Source organism: Abrus precatorius, unplaced genomic scaffold, assembly GCF_003935025.1.
Source record: "Abrus precatorius isolate BTA unplaced genomic scaffold, Abrus_2018 Scaffold6, whole genome shotgun sequence".
In the NCBI taxonomy this organism is placed as follows: domain Eukaryota; kingdom Viridiplantae; phylum Streptophyta; class Magnoliopsida; order Fabales; family Fabaceae; genus Abrus; species Abrus precatorius.
Genome location: NW_020874406.1, coordinates 15577257 through 15591834, shown reverse-complemented (window position 1 = coordinate 15591834; position 14578 = coordinate 15577257). Strand labels below are relative to the sequence as shown.

Here is a 14578-nt window from a genome sequence, read left to right as displayed (position 1 = left end):
ACAAAAGCAAAATGATAAGAATCAATTTTCACCTCATGATCTTTCGGTGCTTTTTTTCGGGAGAAACTGGCATATGTCACCCCATACAGATTCTGATAGCAGCTAACAAAGCTTGTACGGTCGAATATATCTTCCAAGCTACAATAATATAAGGAGAATTAGAAACCTGTTAGTCCTGCGTACTTAAAATGACTGACACACTCAAATGATAAGAGAATTTGGTCTCGCCGACTAATAATTTAAAGAAAGAATTGAACTTTTAAGTTTCCTTATTCAGTCTCTTTGTCCTTACATAAAAACCCCAATGTCAGTCCAGCTCAGCGCCCACTAGTAGTTGATGTTCATATTTTTTTGAAATTTATTTCCCCTTGCCTGCATTGACATCATCTAAGTTCTTCATCTCTTTACTCCTTGTTGCATTCAATAAAAGAGACAAACATCCACCACTAACAAAGCCTGCAAAAAGGGATTATGCATTCACTGTTTATGCCAGTTGTTATATGGTTGCTTCCCCCATTGCTTCAGGGCATGCATGCAACCAGCTCCTAGCAATAAACCAATCACACCAAATGCCATTAATGCTGCATTGTCAACATTCCGATAATAGCCACCCTGCAACAATAGAGGGAGTCAAGATATATACAACAGCAAATACACATGAACCAGTTGAACGCAAGAAACACACAATTTGTCTTTCATCAAAATCATTTTAGACGGAAGTCGATGCATTGAGAATATTGCAAAGAAACATTTAAATGTAGCAAATTACATCAGTACCTATCATTTTTTAAAGGGTACCAATACCAAAGATGCACTATCAAACATTTGTTTGCTGATTACATTTAATAGTTTCAAGCTTAAATAACTAAACGGACAACCACTACATGCTAGACAACTCACCTCAGTTATAATACCTCGCAGGGTACCATACATAGCCACTCCCTCAAAAGGTATATTACATCCAAAATATTGTATTCCATTAATTTAACCCGTCTCCATGAGTTGTATGAGCAAGCAATGTCACCCTACCTTGACAATCAACTACAAGGACTACTTATGGCAGTCAAGAAGGTAAATCCATATTCAAAAAGTTGTGTCTATTTTCAATGCAGTGGCAGCTTTTAAGCAAGTTGACAAGCACAAACAGAATGAAAACAAGGATTTGTATCTACTACTTTAGTACAACCGTGGAGGAATTTAAAGCACTAACAAGAACACAGACACTCTTGAATAGCAATTTTTTATGCCACCCTCCATGATTACAGTATTGTAACTTCAAAACTTCACACAAAAAAAAAATTCTTTCATCACATGGTTCATGTTAACTCATGTTAATAATGCTTTATTTTGCTAATTATATTCTTTTCTTCCCACGATTTTAGATAACTTCACACAACAAAAATTATCTTTCATCAAATGGTTCATGTTAACAATGCTTCCCACAACTTTAGATACATGCACAAATACATACTTGCACCAAAGAAAGCAGAATTATGGCATTTGCAGGGGCAAGAGAGAGGCCCACCATCCCTCCACGCAATTCATTAGGAACATACCTGCAAGCAAAGTAAATAAAACTATTAAATCCAAGATTGAGCAAATGAATAAGTACAACTCTTGTTAACAAGATTACATGGTCCTCAATCTGGCAAGTGATGGTAAAATGAAACCAACGCAAGCGTGGAACAAGCAAAATAGTGTCACCAGAACCCCAATTTCCTGCACATGATAAGTAATGAGAGCAGACTCAAGACTTCCAGCACAAATATCTAACCAAAAGTATATTTGAGTCTGTCTAAATATAAAAATAACTGCACCTGATAGTCATAGGCCACAATAGACAGGAGAAGAGCCAGTATGGTGTATGCAAATACTAGGCAGTCCTCAGTCCTAAATGATGATGGCCCACTAGTAAGACATGGAAATGCAGTGCTCCCTAGCATCCTTGAGCCCAGAAAGCATGGATATATTAATCCCAGTTGCACTTCTCGCCCATCAGCCTAAAATGACATGCGTTATGAATATATATGAGACTTAGACTGATAATATAACAGATTCATAACTTAAAAGCCTCTTTCATACTGACTCGTCCATGGAGAGAGACATTTTCCCATGGACCGAAACAAAATTCTTTCTAAATTTGTTCAATTAAGTCCATTTCTAGATTCACCAATACAGAGAAGCCTGAAGAAGAAGAGGAAACCAATAACACATCTATTTAATGCAATATGGTCATAATGTTTTAAATATTCTTCATATACATTGATGTCTCAGCATATAATAAGCTGTGCTCTAAATTTTGACGTCATACCACTACTGTAGGTGCCCAAAGGATCCAAAAAATTCCAATGGAGAAGTGAAGGCAAGTTTGTGCCCATGCCAACAGCCATACCCTTTTATCTGGGGATTATAAAATTACAATCAGTACATAATCAGAATGTTACTTAAAATTTTCATTACATTGATGTAAAATTGAATAATGCATTTCTCTCCTACCAACTCCTAACGACATCTAACCTAAGAAAATATAATATCATGACAGACTGAACCTAGAGCTTGACTTTACCATGCATAGCTTTGGCCTAACATGTCATGAGAGTGAAACTAAAATAAAAGTAGATCAAACTATTGACATGGGATGTATAAAAAGATTACAAGTAGATCAAGTTGTTAATCATCAGAAACTTAGAAATTTTTAAAAAATAATCAATAGCAACTTGATATGAGCAACTGCGAATTTCATTATATATTTTCCTGCTGCCAGAGAAGTCAATTCTCAAAGCATGAGATCCAAACTTAATACAGTTAAGCCTCTGCATGTGTATTATTTCCTCTCTTACTGTATTTTCATTAAATTCTTTTTGTAGTTTATCTTGCAAGAAAGGAATAAATGCTGGATCATTTATTTATGAAAAAAAGTAATGCAAAAAATGTCACAAAAAGGATATTACATATGTAGTGCCCATTAAAGAAAGGGAATGGGCCAGCTATAAAAGTAAAGGAAATCAACAAGAAAAGCAAAGTCTAGGCATATAGGAGGAAAATAAAAAGAAAGGAACTCTTAAAAGTAGTTTCATCCTGAGTTAGTCATGGTAGTAGAAGGGTGCACATATTCTGAGGACAAGATAGCAACTATTATCTATTAGAAATATAATAAAAGGGACTAGTTGTCTTTGAAATTCCAGAAAGTCTAAGCTTATTACTAAGTTATCTGATTGCCAAACAAATGTTAAGTACTGCATTCTTAATAGCATTGTTGATCATAAAATGAAGAAAAAAAAAAAAAGTAAAGAAAAACAAGAAAAGCATGTGAACTTACCACCAAAAATATATGCATAGAAGGACAGACTATACTCCTTAAGAGATGCTGCTCCTGGAGTTTCTGTCCATCCTCTGGAGATAAAAGTAAAACATATGGTTGCAAAGAAGATAATTGCTGATGAAGGAGCAGTGCTTTTTTCCATATTATTATTACCAATCAGCCAATTTGCAAAAATTTGGCTGGCAATAAAACATGCAGACTCAAAGAAAGTCATTAACCAATATGTATCATTAAGTGAATCTAGCCTGTGCCCTTGCTGCAAACAAAAAACAAAATTTCAAATTAACATTAAATTCTAAATATTTTACGCATCCTTGTGCTCTTTCCTAGGCAGCCACATACTTTCCATATAAAGGTGAAAAGAAAAGAAAATCTGGGCAAGTTATTCAACTGGGAAGAAATAAACTCCTGTAGTTTCATTTTCCTGTGGCTATGTGGAAATCAAGATAAGGATATTCAGATTGAAATCTGGGTCTAGGTGGAAATCAAGATAAAAGGATAAGACTTTTGAATTACCTTTTCATGTTGAGTGATCATCCAAGTCTCAAAACTGACTGAATATATTGTATTGGCCACAGAGAGACATATGCTGGTCATGAACATGTTTGGTTGCTCTGCAATCTTCTTCCACACGCCAACAAATAAGTGTAGGATGCAAAAGATTAAGCTAACTTTCTTGTGACCTCTATACCAATAACAAATTGTAAGTTAGGTTAATATAATGACTAATCATCTGAAACTTCAATACAAAAAAAAAAAAATATGTCTCGATCTTGAGTATGCATAGTTTAGCAGTAATGCTTCTGAAATACCCAAGATGCTTCATATAATCATATCTAACATAGCACACCCTGCCTCACAGTTGAAATCACACGTAGAAAGATATCATGACCAAATCGACATAAATATTGAAGAGTAGTGCAATACACTGGAAAATGGGATTGACAACTCAAAATATATAAGTTCAAAGATTGATCATATTCTTCCTCAACATTTGAAAATGCAAAGGTCTTGGAAGGATACATTTGAAAAAAACAAAAATTCACTCCTAATATTATCTAAAATAGCAACTAACCAACAGAAAATACTTAGTAAGTTGCAAACATCATAAATCACTCAGAGGATTATTAATTCTTCCACGTGGAAGGAATTTCATGCTATACTTTGGATGATGTACATTATTGCAACATAAATAATTAAATAAGCAAAACATATCTACTGTGACAAATTTCATAATATGGTGTCACTTCAACATCAAAATTGCATAGACTGGTTATTCTATACTTAATGTTGAATTACTAAAACTTAATAAGCTTTAAACAAGTTAAGCTAGAGGCTCACATCAAATCTGAAAGCACACCAACGAAAGGAGCCGCAAAGAGAGCTGTTGTATATCCATAACAGAGAGACGTTACCATATTTTCCCTCCCAATTCCATAGGAAGCTAACTCATACTCCCCGAACGCTGACCACATACCTTCCATTACTGAGAAGACGAAAGTCACAATAAACGAAATCATCATTCACGATTGCACTTCACCGATCTAAAGCTCAATTGACTTAACCAATCATTACAAACAAAAAACGAGTTTCGGAATTTAGTTTAAAAAACAGAACAGATTAAAAAAATAAATATATAAATATATTTTCATGACAAAAATTAAGATCGCAATGAATGTTCAGCTAAAGTTACTCAGAGACGTTTTCTGCTTTCTTTAGGTTTCAATTCTGCCTTCATAAACTAAAAAACTTCGTAGTTTCAAAGGCTGATCGCGCGCATTTTCTAGGAAATCGAACAGTCTTATAATGAATAAGAAAATGTAGTGAGAGCCAACCTGATGCGAAAGAATAGATGAAGAGGAAGTTCCGCTGGAAACGAAGAAATGAAGAAGAGATTCCATGGTCGAAGATTGTGCAAGTTCTGTTGAGATTAGAGGCATGAGGGAAAATAAAGATCGAGAAGCAGCAACAGATAAAGAGGAAGATGTATATGGATGGATTCGGTTCCCAAACGGAACTCTCAATGACTACTCCCATTGCCTTTTTATAATTTCGGTTTGAAGACACAGAAAAAGAAAATGCAGGAAACTTCACGTTCCGTTCGAATCTAAGGTCAACCCTAGATCGTTGTTCGCGACAATATATGAGAGCACGTGAAGACACAAGCAGATACTGAGACTGAGGGAGGAGAGATAGTTTTAATCGACGACGGATGATTCGGTTATTGTTATGGAGTCCGGTGGCTTTTAAGGGTGGATGGAACTAACAAGTGAAAACGAAGAGTGAAACGACGTCGCCTACGCTGAAATATGTTTCCTTTGTATTGTTGTAAGAAGAGGAGAGGACATTCTTCCTGTTATTATAAATACTAATAATATAAATGATAAAATTATAATGCTGAATTACATTATGTGTCTATGTTATAGAGTGGTTTTGAAAAGCTAATAATTTCGACTTGAATATTTTTAACTTTTAATTATTTTAATTAAATCTTTTAGTTTTTCCCCGTAAATTTTTAAACTTTTATTAAAAAAAAACTTGATAAGTTAAATGATTAAATTGTTTCATTTAATTTCAATAATTAAGATTTTAATTACTGAACCATTGGAATAATTTCTTATACTAAAGTCTCAAATTCTTAATTCTATAAGTATAAATAATCTGAGTTTTTTTTAAATTTCAAATTAAACTTATTAAATAAATTTCCAAACTTATTTTGTAATTAAATAAATATGCTTAAATATAAACTTAAGTTTAATTATTTAAATGAGTTAAATTTAAATTTTATAAACTTAATATTAATAGCTTGAAAATAAATCACATATATGTTAATAAAAAATTCAAATTGTATTTACTATATTTACTTAAAAATCATAACTTTATTATATATATATATATATTCTCTAATTTTTAATTCATATTTTAAAGAATGATCATACTCTTTTTAAAAAAACATTTTTAATATTATTAATTTTATTTATAATATTCATCGTTATGAATACAAATTTATATATTATTAAAAAAATAAAATAAAAATAAGTAAATTATAAATAAACTAATGAATGAAATTCAAGCCGTAAATAAGCCATCTCAAGTTTAATCTTGCAACAAGATCTTGAAGTTAATTTTAGCGGGACGCATTTAATATTTGTTCATGTAAATGAAATTGTGGAAAGTAGTGAATATGACATAGATTTTATGGTCGAGACATAATTCATACTGCGTCCGAATTTTAGTCGCGGTTCTTTGTTTATGCAAGTCAAAGATTTTGTGAAATAATTTCCTTCTATAAACAATCGTTCCCACGCAGCTTCACACATGCGTACAGGACACAAAAATCTTGCCCTACGCCAGCGGAAATTTAATGGGAGTAGACATTATATTGCATTATCGTATACGACTAATTCCTTAACTGGGGAAGATACAGAATTACTTGATAACGTGGCCTACAAGTCTACAACTACAAATCAATAATCATAATTTCACGCGTGAAATTTGCACCTTCAATTACTCAATCTCAGGGATCTGTAGTGATATCAAATAAGGTATCATTGTGCAGGTAACAAAATGCAGAGCGCACACGGTTACGCTTTATAATGTTCAGCTCTTTTTTTTGTTATAGTAGCTACGCCTTAAAATCATGTAGTTAATTTGCAGAAGCTGCCCTAGCGTTATCCTGTAATAAAGGGAAACACGAAAATTTAACCACGGTCGGATCCGTAGATAGTTAGCATAATTATAAAGCCTAAAGGCTCTATCTGATAGATCTAATAAATAAATTATTTATCCACCAAATTTGGGGGGCTTAAGGGAACTAAGGAAAGTACGGGCTTCCTTCCAGTATACATAGGACGATTGAGAAAATGGATAAAACTGGCCAAGAAGGAACCAAATATACGCAATATCTTATTGTTTATAGAAAAGGGGAACAAAATAGTATTGTAAAACCATATACTTACATAAGGGTAATCTGCCATCCAATTGGGAATGTTTTCTGAAAGAAGGGCGATATACTGCTCCATGGCCAGCTCTGGACTCATAATCCCAAGTTGTCGCCTTGCAATCCTTGCGCAAAATAATCAAGTTAAATGCATCTAAGAATCTAATAAAACAGCTGAATTTCTAAGCAACTCGAACAAAAATTAGCTAGAGGGAAAAAAAAGTTCTAAAATTTTAAAATATTGGGATAGAATAAATAAGCAGGGTTAATCAACTACCACTTAGCTCGAGCAGAGAAGTTCAGTGCCATTGGCTGAGGTTCCTGGCATGGACCATGGGTAGCAATTCTGTGATAACCATGAAGCTTCATCTTCACATCATTACAAAGATTCGCTACTAGATTAGCGTTGCTTTTAGAACCGACAAATACCACTGCAGCACCAAAACGCTGCTCCAACTCGCTACTTTCTATACCCTCCCAATCATCTTCATCCACCACCATTGCCTTGTTTTCACCAACTTCCTCGCTCCTACTAAATTCATCAATCTCGTTATAATTTCTTTCGCACTGAGAGATCTCAATCTCTTCAACTTTTTCTACCTCTAATTCGTTAATTTTATTAATACCTTGATTACTCTCATTTTTCACAACAGGATCCTCCACGAAATCCACGAGTTTAATTTCATTGTAAACTCTGTTCTCATCAGTGTTCCCTGAATTGCGTATCTTGGGCGATCCACAACTCACATCCACGATTTCTGGGACCATTAATTTTCCCAGTATCGGTTTCTCTCTAAATTCGTCAATTTCCCCCACAATTCGAACAACTTCCTCTGTTTCCCATCCCTGGGAATCAGATTTGACACCACGATCACGATCACGATCACGATCACGCCCAATAACAGCTACTTTCTCATTTGCTTCGAAGTTTGGGGTCACGGACAAGAGCTTAAGGAAAACCAATGGAAGTAGAAGAGAAAGAGCTATGGTGAGGGCAAGCTCCCATAAGAGCTCCATGTGTTGCTATTAGTGAGAGAATTTATGAGTTTGTGTGTATATGGGTCTGTGAGGAGTGTTTTGTGATGATAACGTTACCAATAGGAAGAAAGTGGATTTAGCATTTGAAGAGGAAGGTATATTTTCCTTTGCATATCATACTTACGTTAGGTGTAACAACATGTACATCTTTTACTCAAGCGATAAACAAGTCGGTGTTGGAAAATGACTACTCCACTACCCCGAATACACACTGGGGCGAGGAACTTTGAAGAGAAAATACAGTTTTGAAAACGATTTAGATATTATCAAATTAGTTAATCTCAATGCACAACGGCGAAGGCCTATTTCTATTCCTGATTTTGACTTGAATAAAAAAAATTTAGCCCTGATGTTGAAACAAAAATATAGTTTTAGCTCTATTACCATTTATTGGATCAAATGCCTAACACTACATAAATATAATATTTAGTGCGTACTTTTCATTCTAGGGATAATTAATAGTTAAGATGTAACTTTTTTTTTATTGGCAGTCCAAGTGCCATAGATAATAACTTACTTATAGTTTTAATTTTGTTGCCATCTTAATAAGTTCACCGATTACCAAGTGAACCTTTTTTCATGGGTATAATTATAGCAGTAAAGTTTAAATTTATAACTCTGTTCAAGCTAGAATTTTTTACAGAAAAAATATTAAAAAATAAAAAAAATACACAAATAGACCTAACAATAAAATATTTACCAAAATAATCATGATTACTGTAGTAAGAATGCTCAGCCAGAATTCGGTTTATTCGGACTGAATTTTTTATTTTTTTCATTTTCAAATTTTGTTTTATATTTTTATATAATAAAATAAATATTATTATTTAAATTATATTTATATATTTATATTTTGTTAAAATGAATATTTATAATATGTTATTCTAATAAATATTTATTTATTTTGAGATATTAATCTTTATTAAAATTTATACATAATTATTTATTTAAAAAAATATGTTATTAATATTAATAAACATTATTAAATAATATTATGTAGATATATATAATTATATATTTAATATAAATTACAAATACTAAAAATTTATAAGTTGTAATGATATTCATAAAATTAAAAATGATATTAAGAAAATTTGAAAGTAATAACAACATAAATCAATGGCGGGAACTAGAAGCTTGAGCGATATTTGAATATGTCTTCCTTGTGTGACAAGGAGTGTGACAATAAGAACAATTTTTTGTCTGACTTTGTCGTTCTCTAATGTTCATCTCTGTTTTTATCCTACTGGATTTAGGTCAACCCTTTGAAGTTCTTTTCAGTTATGGATTTGGACACAAAGTTGGGCCTGTGTAAGTTGGCCAATAGTCTTCATGTCTGAGTTCTTCAAATTGACCTTCGTATACCTTAAAAACTTGTTGTAAGGTATACACGAGAGATATGTAGATGTCAAAGTTGTGGTGTGTGTGTAAGTATGGAATGTGAACTTTTTGAAACTTGCCACAATCACACCACATTTTATTTAATCATACTATAAATCTTCTTACGGGTCGAATTTTTGTCAAATGTTGCGTTTCTTCAACTAAAAATCTAGTGCTTGTTCTGTCAAAAGTGATGACTCTATGAGTGTTCGCATTTGAGTGTGCATCTTGAATTGCTTTAGTTGCAACCTCTGATTACATATGTCCAGCATTAATCATTGCATCTACTTTCTTGCCTCTCTCACTGAAGAACTTATTGTAACGAGTATATGTTGCCATGACCATAGAGCAAATTAGCAGGTTTCTGATTTATTTCAAGACCGAATTGATTGACTTCGCTAGGGTTATTGTCATGTCCTTAGCGTCGTCTGTTGTCCCATGCCAGCATCCATTTTTCCCTTAAGATGTTGTCCAACCATTGTGCAGCTTCAGAATTATTATCTTTTACTATGTTGTAATAGTAAAATAATCTCGATTTAGTCATCCCATATGCTAGAAAAAAAGATTATAAATTAAATTAATATAACTAGTTAAACAATTATATAAAATATTAATGATAATATAGAGTACGTAAAAAATTAAAATGACCCATATTGATGACATCTTTCTTCAGTGCAACATTTTCGAATCGTTGAAAAAAGTTTTGTGCAATGGGTCTAATGCAATAGGCATAGACAGAATTGTTTTCTGTCCAACCACTTCCATTTCTGAAATACGTACTTCTTATGACCTCATAACGATCCGAAATGAGGCACAACCCCTCTTGCGGTGTTACGTACCTCCTTAAGTTTCTAAAAAAAAGGAATCACTGCATTGCTTGTTTTACCTTCAACCACAACAAAGGCAATGGGAGACCCACAACAACATGTTCTTTGATTGAGAGACCCGCAACAGTATGTTCTTTGTTTGGCTAATTCTAAGGTGAACGTGACTCCTTCATTAGGATATTGGTTAATGGCACCATCAGAGTGAACAACGACATAGCTTGAAGACATTTTTAGATTACCGAAAGTGAATAATGAATAAGTTTAGAAGGAGAAGGTTCACAAGAATAAGAAACAAGCTTAGAAGGTTGAATGAAGAAAATAAACATGAATATGACTATTTATAATGGTAATATTGGATTCTCAGTCATTTAATGTTTCACCACTTTTTACGAGTGGTGGTGATCTCTCCATGATACCATTATATATTTTACAATAAAAATGTCTTCTGACACTCATGTAGACCAAGAAATAGTGACTTCTCAGTCACACCGAGTATTGGATTCTTTTCTCATTCAAGCCATCCCATATACTACCAAATAAGCTTTATCTCCTTCCAAACAAAGATGCTTTCTAACATTCACGTAGACCAAGAAATACAAAGATGTCTTTTGATATTCACGTAGACCAAGAGATAGTGACTTTTCAAGAATCCAATGCTACTTTGATGTACCAAAGTTTATCTATAAATATGTCCATCTAAGGCCCCATGTTTTTATTCAAACTTGCATCCATCTTTATTCTTTGTTTCTCTTTATCTTTGCTCTCATTACTAAAAATGTTGTTGTAGAAGCAAAACAAATACAAGTTTGCCTTTATTGGAAGAACGGTAGGTTTTACACATTACTATTATTTATTGAATATGTAAATTAATATCTACGTATAATGTTACTAATTTGTTAATAACTGCAAGAAACTGAAAACATGATTTCATCTTTCTGTCATTCAATGCCAGAACCTAGTCCTCTAATTGTTCCTATACTTGAACAACTTAGTTTTGCTGGAGTAGTAAAGTTAAGGCATCTTAAGGTGAATCACCCATTGATAATAGCTTTGGTCAAGAGGTAGAGACATGAAACTCACACATTCTATTTTTCAATAGGAGAGTGCACCATAACCCTGGAGGATGTTACACTTCAACTCGGGCTAAGAGTTGATGGATTACTAGTCATTGCTCCAACAATGTTTGACTGAGATAAAATGTGTGACACATATCTTGGTATGGTGCCAATCAAGAGAGAGTCACTTATTGGCTTTATGCTGAAACTGAAGTGGCTGAACGACAACATGTTGTCATTACCAGAAGAACCATTTGAAACAGAAGTTCAAGTTCATTGTAGGGCTTATATACTAGGTTTAATTGGAGTTGTTTTAATGCCTGACAAAACAGGCAACAAAGTACATCTTATAGATTTAGCTTTATTAACTAATCTTAGAAGAACAAGATGATATAGTTGGGGTTCTATTTGTTTAGCTATGTTGTACAGAGAAATGTGCAGAACCACAGAAGTTGGTAGCAAAACAATGGGTGGTTACTCATCACTGTTAATGTCCTGAGCATAGTATCGCATGCCATATATTGCGCCATTTTCTAATAATCTACCAATATACCCTCTTGTGTGCTTATGGAGCATGGGTAGAGTACTAAACTTTCGAAATAAATCTCACAATGATGTTGTGGGGTACAGATCAATGTTTAATCACATTCAAGCTAATCAAGTAACTCTTCATAACAAAAATTTGAATTCATATTTATTCTCTTATCTTTTACACATCATCTTAAGTAACAAATTTAAATTTATTTGTAGTTTTTATGGGCGCCATATTAAGACTTGCAAACATCAATACCTATGAAAGCATATAGAGATGTTCAATTGTGAACTTCATGTACTGCCATCATTTGTTTTGTAATTGTTGAATGACACCAAATAAATAGAGTCAAATTACAGTTTTGTCTCTTCCAAGAAGTTTCTTCTTCATTGAATAATTTGAATAACTTCCACAAAATTGACATGAGAGAAAGACAGAATAAAAATTGGGCTACAAAACATGCTCAATGGATCAAGATATAGAGCAACAGACGTGAACTAACAATAACGGGCCATTCAATGCAATGCCCATTGTGTCACACACAAGAATACATGGAATGGTACATTGCCAATTCCATTTATTTTCATCTGTTCCACCACTACTACAAGATCCAAAGAGGAGCCACCAACAACTAAGGACTACCAACACATTTGAAATCGGTACAACTTCCACACCGTCGTACCACGAGACTACATCAATTCTTCCGAATATTACGTCAAAAGCAAATATAATTAACACAAGATATTTGTTTGCAACAACATCGGAATATTTTTTTACAAACTTATTTGGAGTTGATTTTACAACTCCATCGTTAGCACAAACTTACATGCAGTCTCTTTACCAATCGAATTTTGCTAATGAACCTGGTCATTCATCAACTGCATTCCAACAACTAGACCTTCATAATGATCCAAATCCTCCATAAGTTCATCCTAAAATATCAGAGCAACAACCACAACGACAAAACTCAGTACCCCAAAGACATCGCCCTTGTTGTAGAAGTAGCCACAATTACGTAGATAGTTAATTATTAATGTTGTTATGAATTTGTTATGATTTTTACCAATGTACTCTGTCTTCATCAATATTACCTTATGAAAACGTTAATTTTAAAATATTTGTCTGAAGTATAAATAATTAACTTATAATTTATTTTTTAATTTATTTTTTAAAAATAAATTTTTATTCTCAAATAAATTTTATTAAAAATTATTTTAGAATAGGTTTAGGGTATTAAACATTGGGTATTATGATTTATGGTTTAGGGTATAAAAAATTATAATATTAAATAATGTAATTTAAAAAAAGTAATTTAATTAAAATAAATTTTTATTCAAAATATCATTTTATCATACTAATATTTAAAAATATTAACTCAAAATTACATATTTAAATAAATAAATAAACAGAATAATATTTATTTAATTTTTAAAATATTATTATTATTTTTTAAGTATAAATAATTTAAGCATTAACATTACTATATAAAATAATATACTTATTATTTAAATATTTTAATTAGTTTTTAAAAAATACCTAAAATAATATACTTATTATTTAATTATTTTAATTAGTTTTTAAAAATATAATTATTGTTGTTATCTAAAAATATTATTTATTATCATAAATATGTAAAATAGAATTTAATAAACATATAAAATAAATATTATTTATTATTTTTATTCATTTTCACAATATAAACATAATTTAAATAATAAAACTTATTTTATTATATATAATTAACACAATATTTATAAATATTTATTAAAATAATATATTATAAATATTTATTTTAAAAAATATAAATATATAAATATAATTTAAATAATAACATTTATTTTATTATATAAAAATATAAAATAAAATTTGAAAATAAAAAATTCAGTCTAAAATTCGGTTCCCAGAAACTGAATTTCATTGGGCATTCTTGCTACAGTAATTAGGTTCATTTTAGTAAATATTTAATTGTTGAGTCTATTTGTGTATTTCTTTATTTTTTAAATATTTTTTCTGTAAAAAATTTGTTCAAGTTACTCAAATGTTTTACCGTCAATATAATCTTTAACTAATTAGAAATGGTCATAAGTAAAATTATATTGAATTTGACTGAAAAGAAATCTCATTTAATAATAATGACATAAAGGTCACAATTGCTTGAAAGAATGGTGGAGGCGGGATATTAATCACCGGTAATGACAGTCACATTAGTTATGATAATAGAAGTAATAATGAATTAGCGCTAAAAAAATAGCAATAAATATTAGTATAAATAATAATAATAATAATAATAATATTGAATCTTATAACATTAGAAATAATATAGTAAAAATAATAATAAAAGCGATATAAATATGAGGTTAGCAGTTTTAATTTAGAGGATTTAAATTTTTAAAAAAACAATTTTGATTATATTAAAATTTTATAAAATAAGACTAACAAATTATAATTATAATTTTTAATATTTTAATATCTTTAATTATAATA

General features: G+C 31.5%; 2 protein-coding genes across 4 annotated transcripts; both read right to left on the bottom strand.

The window, feature by feature from the left end:
- Positions 1-59: 59 nt before the first annotated feature.
- Positions 60-5634, bottom strand: LOC113869318. The gene is made up of 10 exons (XM_027505585.1): positions 5158-5634; positions 4664-4808; positions 3839-4007; positions 3320-3578; positions 2312-2400; positions 1818-2000; positions 1634-1719; positions 1472-1556; positions 293-612; positions 60-138 (listed from the first exon to the last, which is right to left on the bottom strand). Exons 1-9 carry the CDS (start codon positions 5357-5359, stop codon positions 478-480), a joined length of 1353 nt encoding a protein of 450 aa, XP_027361386.1. The 5' UTR covers positions 5360-5634; the 3' UTR covers positions 60-138; positions 293-477.
- Positions 5635-6595: 961 nt separating this feature from the next.
- Positions 6596-8418, bottom strand: LOC113869661 (acyl-CoA-binding domain-containing protein 3-like). Of its 3 annotated transcripts, none has more exons than XM_027506106.1 (3): positions 7540-8418; positions 7282-7387; positions 6596-6998 (listed from the first exon to the last, which is right to left on the bottom strand). In XM_027506106.1, the coding sequence occupies exons 1-3, from the start codon at positions 8277-8279 to the stop codon at positions 6969-6971; spliced, it is 876 nt and encodes a 291-aa protein (XP_027361907.1). In that variant the 5' UTR covers positions 8280-8418; the 3' UTR covers positions 6596-6968. The 3 variants fall into 3 exon arrangements, 2 of the variants coding, with proteins under 2 accessions (XP_027361907.1, XP_027361906.1); XR_003505488.1 differs by having other exon boundaries at positions 6932-6998; positions 7282-7352; positions 7540-8383; XM_027506105.1 differs by having other exon boundaries at positions 6596-7387; positions 7540-8383.
- Positions 8419-14578: the final 6160 nt, after the last annotated feature.

Bases quoted from the DNA above. Each gene is read 5' to 3' on its own strand.
- LOC113869318 (XM_027505585.1), bottom strand. From the start codon at position 5,359: ATGGGAGTAGTCATTGAGAGTTCCGTTTGGGAACCGAATCCATCCATA. The intron at 3,579-3,838 runs GTAATTCAAAAG...TTTTGTTTGCAG, and splicing joins TGATCACTCAACATGAAAAG to CAAGGGCACAGGCTAGATTC. The intron at 1,557-1,633 runs GTAATCTTGTTA...CTTTGCTTGCAG, and splicing joins CTTGCCAGATTGAGGACCAT to GTATGTTCCTAATGAATTGC.
- LOC113869661 (XM_027506105.1), bottom strand. From the start codon at position 8,279: ATGGAGCTCTTATGGGAGCTTGCCCTCACCATAGCTCTTTCTCTTCTA. The intron at 7,388-7,539 runs GTAGTTGATTAA...ATTTTGCGCAAG, and splicing joins TTCTCTGCTCGAGCTAAGTG to GATTGCAAGGCGACAACTTG.